The 7,300-nt window shown below is 38.6% G+C and overlaps 1 protein-coding gene across 1 annotated transcript in view; it reads right to left on the reverse strand.

Moving 5' to 3' along the window:
- Positions 1–3,477: 3,477 nt before the first annotated feature.
- The window catches only part of LOC123077528 (DNA polymerase epsilon subunit B), a 6,189-nt gene continuing 2,366 nt past the window's right edge, over positions 3,478–7,300 (reverse strand). The window contains exons 5-13 of the mRNA XM_044499807.1: positions 6,962–7,039; positions 6,779–6,883; positions 6,608–6,688; positions 6,388–6,518; positions 6,200–6,294; positions 5,790–5,889; positions 4,674–4,788; positions 4,479–4,589; positions 3,478–4,158 (exon numbers count right to left, since the gene is read on the reverse strand). Coding sequence (XP_044355742.1) covers positions 4,012–4,158; positions 4,479–4,589; positions 4,674–4,788; positions 5,790–5,889; positions 6,200–6,294; positions 6,388–6,518; positions 6,608–6,688; positions 6,779–6,883; positions 6,962–7,039 — 963 coding nt within the window. The 3' untranslated portion in view covers positions 3,478–4,011. The remainder of the gene's footprint in view (positions 4,159–4,478; positions 4,590–4,673; positions 4,789–5,789; positions 5,890–6,199; positions 6,295–6,387; positions 6,519–6,607; positions 6,689–6,778; positions 6,884–6,961; positions 7,040–7,300) is intronic.

A 7,300-nucleotide genomic window follows, 5' to 3' on the forward strand; every position in this document is an offset into this window, starting at 1 on the left:
AAAAACTCTTAATATGAAAGTACACATTCTAAAATGGTGCATCGAGCGAGACCATCTGGTTTCATTGTGAATGAAGACGTTTTCGACCAACAACATTTACTCATATCCAGCTTCGTGTCATTTTTGAACACCGCGATCAGCAAGCAGCAAGCGGGGGAGAGTCAAGTCAAGTACAACACAGGAATGATTACAATATCATGTGGAACACACCGAACCACACATGCCTACAAAAATCTAGAGATAAAGAAAATTTGGCTAAACTATCAGCTTCATAATTTCTATGAATTGACTCATGAATAAAACTTCAATCTTGAAAATCCATTTTTCTATCATTAACTTCTTTGATTACCGCAGCATGGGCTTCTCCCATGTTCGCTTCTGTATCTTGGATTACCAACTTACTATCAGATGCTATACAAACTCGAGATGCCAATAGGTCGAGAGCAAGCGCCTATGCCTCCAGGCACACCACAGCGTCAAATGTAGGGACATCCGTGAGACCATTGAGAGCAATGGAAGATGCTCCCACGCAATTGCCTTCATGATCTTCACAAACTGTGATGCATGTCTGATGCACACTATGACCGAGGTGAGCAATCTGGTGGCCCGGCCCCTTTTTTGGTAGCCTAGTGTGTGTTTTCTGCCAGTTTTTGTAACCTTCTAGAAGGTTCCCAAATCGGTTTATCATGTCTTTTTCCTTTTTTCTTCTTATTTTTCAGTTTCTATTATGTTTTCCATAAATTGAAAAATGTTTAGAATTTCCAAAAAATCGAAATTCAAATATTATTCAGAATTTCAAATTTTGTTCAGGTTTTAAAAAAACATATTTAAAAAATGTTTTGAATTTCAAATTTTGTTCATAATTTTTAATAAGTCAAAAATTCAAAAAATGTTCAACATTTCAAAAAAATCACGCTTAAAATTTTTGTTGCATTTTCAAAAAATGATCATGATAAAAATGTTCATGTTTTTCAATAAATTGTTCGTGTTTCTCAAAAAAAATTCAAAATTTTCAAAAGGTGTACGCACTTTAAAATTGCTCAAGGATTTCAAAAGTTGTTCATGATTTTCAAAATCTGTTTGTTTTTTTTAATGTATGGAATTCCAAAAATTGTTCAGTTTTTTCAAAATAAAATGGAATTAAAAAAATGTTTGTGTTTATAGAAATATTCGGTATCAAAATTGTCCACAATTTTCAATAAATGTTTTGACAAATTTGAAAAGGCTATTTTCAAATCTCGACGCTCCAATGTGTTCTTAACTATTTCGCGCGTCTTAGCAAACGCTAGCAGCCATCAATTGGCCAGCAGTGTTCGTACAGGAGTATGTGTTCACGTGTTCCATACTGTTTGAAGTAATTGCAAGAGGCAAATGACAAGTACTGTAGTAGAGTAGTTATCTTCATCGATTTGTTACAATATATTTGTTGTGAAATTTTATGAAAGATCCTAAACCCAAAGTTCTCCAAACATACATGCTATCCATACACCACAACAATTGAGGAAGAGAGAACCAAGGCAAGAAAGATGAAATAAGTATTGGGTGGTTCCATGAACACTTTTTGATTCATGAAGGCCATGAACTCCTCCTTTCTTGAATCCCTATACCTCAAGTTCATCTCTTTCACCACAATCATATCCTTGTGACAGAGTGATCCTATGGGTTCTTGAGGCGCTTTGGTTGAAGACCTTTGATGAAGTTTCCATCAAGTGATTTTGGTTTGCATGTTACTCTTGAAGGGTGTGCGCCCCCTAGTCGGTTAGGAGTAATTTTTTACCTTAGATTACTTGATGTCAAGGACTCGAGAGTTTTTAAGGGCACGAAGATCGCCTATTGTTGAAGATCTACCACTTATGGAAGGACGGTAAGCCATGGTGAATAGGTTGGTTGTGCTTGGTGGGCCGCTCAGTGGGCGACACAACTGATATTTTTATGATCTTAGGACCATTTGGTTTGAAGCCTCCATCAATGAGAAGTAGGATAGCAAGGTGGGCTCAGCTCTTGTCAGACCCCCGATCAAGCAACGATGCAGAGAGCTAGGCAGGGTGGGAACTTTGCAGGAGTGGGCGGAGCGGGAGCTGGGTAGGCGCGACTCAACAAGGCTTGACAGGTTCCACGATGCAGATGGAGATGCAAGAGAATGAAGGAGTTGACTAAGTCTCCAAAACTTACTTGCAGGCCCACTTGGGCCGCCAAGTCAACCTGACAACTGGGTCCCACCGATAAAAATGTTGCTAGAACGAGCTAATACGAAAATCAATGCTACATGTTACTCGGTGGCCCCTGCAGTGGTGGTTAAATGCAATTTTGGGAAGCTCGTGTTTTCTATTACCCAAGCCCCCAATGTGTTTTTTTAGAGAAGGCACCCAAAGGGCATCTTATAATTGAAATATATAAGAAAAATAGGAGACGATGCAATACAAAACGAGCATAGAAAAATTTACATCGAAAAACATATTGGCCGTCTTCTTCCTTCGATTGTACGCCACCCATCAGAGTTTGAGAAATGCACTAAACCAGCAGTAAGGGAAAGGGGCACCCGCAAATGCCCTCGTCATATCAAACTTTGAAGATCACAATAGCCACTCACCACTAGAAACGAGATCTGGTAATTGTTCAAAGAATATTGATTGGCGCATCACCGCACACAATGCAGGCTTGTCGCCCTTCACCACTAGTCTAGAGGGTTGGGGAAACTAGACCATACTACAGAACAACTTGAAAGAAGAGGTCGAAGTCGCCGCACCAAGATCCAACCAACTGCCTCCCTTGATTCACACCAAATACCAAAATATTAAGTGAGCCAACAAAGGTGGCGACATCTACTCTCACAGGCCCTTTGTCGGCGCCGAATCGAAACGTTCTCTAGATAGGGAGAGGCTGCAAAGACCTTATTCCACATGCCATCACCGCCCCCAACTCGTCAAGGACATCAGAAAACGAAAAGCTAAGGGAACTAAGAACCTACAAGAACAAAGAAGAACGAAAGGGGTGGCTCCCTACTACTCTTGCCACCACCGAGGCCGCCGGATGGAAGAGGAGGACCGAGGCACCATCATGGAGAAGACCTTCGGTGGCGGCTAGGGTTGGGAGGACGCAGACAATGGGATAGATAGCTGGGAATGTGGTTGCTCTGTGAAATTAACTCCAGATTTGTTGTGCTCCAAAAGTTAGAAATGGACAGGTAACCATGTGCTCACAAGAAACACAATCAAAAAGCTAAAAGATGATGCTTCTTTCAACCCTTTAAGCTCTCAACGAGTACATAATTTTGAAAGGAAGCCAACAAGTGCATGTGTGGATCATTGGCTTTGAGATAGCTAACTGGACTTGCCACAAGGTAAGTGCAGATTTGTGCCGATCAACACACAATACATATCATACATAATTTGATCAGGAGGTCAACAAGTAAAGATTTGTGGTACTAAATAAGGGTTTGTGCAAAGTGGGCAGAATTATGTAGTGCCTACCAGCAAGTGAAACCAATTTCCTGTGCATTTGATATAACTGATCGGACTAAATTTTACAAAATTGGAAAATCCAATCTTTTAGAAAGCAATAGGTCTGGACTAAAAATCACAGCTTTGTTAGCATGGTTTACAACAATGGCAAACATAAACAGTACATATTACAGGACTGAGCACCATTCTGTGACTTTAGGGAAAGCACCCTGAGATCATGTTACACAAACACTGCACAAAGGACAGATGGCCAGGTGGGGAAAACACCCTAACAAGTAACAAACACTATGGTCCACAACTATCTGAAGCTATGAATGTGTGATACAAAGTTGAGATGTCAGCATCAGATTTGCTGGAGAAACAGCACCAATTCTATGGATGTCGTTGCTTTGTCATGCTTGCAAATTCGCTTCCATGAAACGGACTCATTAGTTTATATGGCTAAAGTCATAAACACCAGTCCTGATGGCTGATGTACAGGAGTGATAGGCAGCTCATCAAAGGTTCGGTTTGTTACTGATTACAGCTTCAGTTTGTCCCACCTTCAATATTAGCTTTCTAATGCAGAAAGCTCAACCTCCTTAGTGCAAGGACGGTATGCTGCAAAGGTGCTGTCGTTCGCAAAAGAACCAGGATTGAAGCAAGTGATTCCTGTATATTTGAAGGCCTTCTGCTCACTCTTGTCAGCCAATACTATCTGAAGATTCAAACATGGAAGTATTATCATAATAAGAACTCTCAAACTTTTATTGGTAGCAGTGTGGACTGACAATAGTTATAAAGCAGAAAGTATACTTATGTTTTGTGCATGTTCAACAAGTATATTAGCAGACGCATATTCATGGAAGCTAGAGTTGGGAAACATTTCAAGGTGTGGATTGATGATATTTATACAGCAGAAGGTATATTTCTGTTTTGTGCAAGTTCAGCACATAAATTAGCACAGAAGCATATTCATGGAAGCTACAGTCAGAAAACATTTCAAGGTGTGAACAGGCTTGTGCTAAATGGCAATACCATGTCAGGAGTTGGATACAGCCGTAGGCAATGATCGTAGTTCCATATGATAGGTTGCACTGTAAGAGGCAATGGACACAGATGACTCTGATGGGTGATAGTTGCTACTAGCTGAAAAAAAAATGATTGGTTAATTTCTGAACAGTCAACAGCATATATTCTCACTGAGATAATAAATAAATTTATTCAACTTGCATGTTCAAATGGGTCACTTGTTTCTTCCGTTGTTGGTGGAATCAAGCATGACCGCCGCATCCTGTAAAGGAGATCTTGCCGGAAAAAGACGATTTCTTGTGTATAAAACTTAACCCTGGGGAAATCAAGCTCTTATTGGCGTTAGAACAGATGATAAATGGCAAGTCCACAAAGTCCAATATTGTCTTGATCATGAAATGTCAATATGGATGTATGCCATAGTTTGTAGTATACGTTCATTGCAAATATATCCTTATACAGTAGTCTCAGTTGGCAATGAGTGCATGAAGCCTTTCAAGACTAACTGAAATGCCTGTGCCTCAATGGATAGCACTGATGAAAAATCCAGCAAGTTCGGAAAAGTAAACCAAATGAAGATAATACTGCATGCAACAAGTTTTATGATAATAGATGCCAGCTAAGAACACAGTTTCACAGTATGGATATTGGTAGACCAGTATAGTATTATTATTAAGCCTCTTCATCTACCTGTTGCAATTGTGTAGAGATATCTCACAAAAATGAAGATGATAGCTCTGTATTAATCAAAATAACTACGGTAGACTGATGGCAAGTCCAAATAAGAGATTTATGCTTAAACTGGACCAGGGTCACACTGAGAACAACTGGTTGGTACTCCCTCTGATTACAAATGTGAGTCGTTTAAGAATCTGTGGTGGTCAAACATTTTTGGGTTTGACCATCACTATCCAAATAGTTACAAATTTTGACGACATTAAATGGTATTACTAGAACCATCATGAAATATAATTTCACAATGTGTCATTATTTTTATATGAAGCAACTAACGTTCATAGAAATTGATGGTGGTTGGTCAAAGGTCACCATGGATACTGTATGTCTGTATCAGTGTCCAAAAGGATTTACATTTGGAATCAGAGAATAACATGTAGCATAATATACAACATGAAAGGAGAGTGGCATCACCTAATCCTGTGAAGGTTTTATTGATATTTTTTAGCTACATACATCAGATTTTCATAATTGATGCGCAAAAAGATATCCCTGTATTTGTGTGGTCGCTTATAGCGACATAAACAGATGGTTAACATATGGAACATGGAGAATGATACAAGGCAATGCTTTGTGACAAACCTGCAGGGGTTGCTTACAAATATAGCATTTGGGATGTGCTTCTGAAGTTCCTCAATTAGATACTTTGGGAGCGCACACCTTGGGAGAGCTTTAGAAGGTCCTACAAATGTGTTACTATGTAAGAAAAAACAACATGCCAAGCTTAGGAAAAAACAGAAAACATCACATTCCAGCTATAGGGAAAACTAGACTGACAGTATTTATTATCAACAAGCTCATTCCTAATCCTATTGCAGAAATTTTTCATTGGTTAAATAGCATGGAGAATAAATAAATGATAATTGGACATATGAAAGAATAGGCCAGGTTTAATCCATTAGTGAATAAAATGAAGTTGGATATTGCAGCAAACCAAACATGCGGATGACAGTAGTTGTCAGGTAAAAGCATGTCATTGAGTTTTAGAATACCTGCATCATCAGGACCAGGAATGAATAAAAAACGACTATGTTCCTTTAATCTAGTCCGAGATGCGATCATCTCACCAAGCTTTCCAAACTGCAATCTACATAAAGTTACATAACTTAAACTTTGTCTTCGATTGGGAAAGCAAACACGCTATAAAACTGTAGATTATATTTCATGAAACAAGTCAGACCTGAGTTCTTCGAACGAATTGAATGCCAGATTGCAGGGCCGGGAGCAGAAATTTCCCATTAGAACAAAGAGAGAAGGAACTACTTCCACACTTTCATAGCCATCAAGAACGACACCCAACTTCTCCATAGTCTACTCCACGAGATAACACATACAAACATCCTGAGAGTATGCTAAACAATATAGTTATATAAAACATGAATTAATACCAAACTAAATACCTCATAACTGTCGAGCCAAACATCTGAAAGAATGACAAACATGTCATTCACAGCCTTATTTTCTAGTGATGACAATCTTAGCTGTTTAGTGCAAACATAGCAAAACCCATCAGTAAAGATGTTTTCTACAGGACCTATTAGTGACATGCATAACATAATTCCTGAACTTACTGCTTCTTCAGTTGGTATGACACCTCCACCAAAGAAATCAAGCCCCATAAGCAGTGAAAGTGATGTTTCTCTGTCCTCTAAGGGAGGAAACCCACAGGTATTGACCTGCAAATGATTGGAACATAACCACTATCAAGACAATAATACAGGAAAACACTGTAGATTTTATGGTGGACAACAGACCTGAAAAATGCCACTTGAAAGTAATTCTCCTTCTGCTACAATCACTGTGTTTTCAACAAAGAAACCTGAAGTGATTTTGTGTTTTATGTAAGGAAAGCGATGCACTTATTTGAATAAACATAACTCCATATGGCTAAAACAAAATATTTGTACGAAATATGGATTACTGACGCCAATATGATCAGTATTCTACACTATCCCTTCTTAAATGAGAGGGTTTTTTCGTAGCCTTTCAGTGACCAAAGGAACTCAATTGTTTTCATTTAGCACAGCACAGACATGCATCTCTATTTATATATATATATATATATATATATATATATATATATATATATATAT

Source organism: Triticum aestivum, chromosome 3D (genome assembly GCF_018294505.1).
Source record: "Triticum aestivum cultivar Chinese Spring chromosome 3D, IWGSC CS RefSeq v2.1, whole genome shotgun sequence".
Classification (NCBI taxonomy): Eukaryota; Viridiplantae; Streptophyta; class Magnoliopsida; order Poales; family Poaceae; genus Triticum; species Triticum aestivum.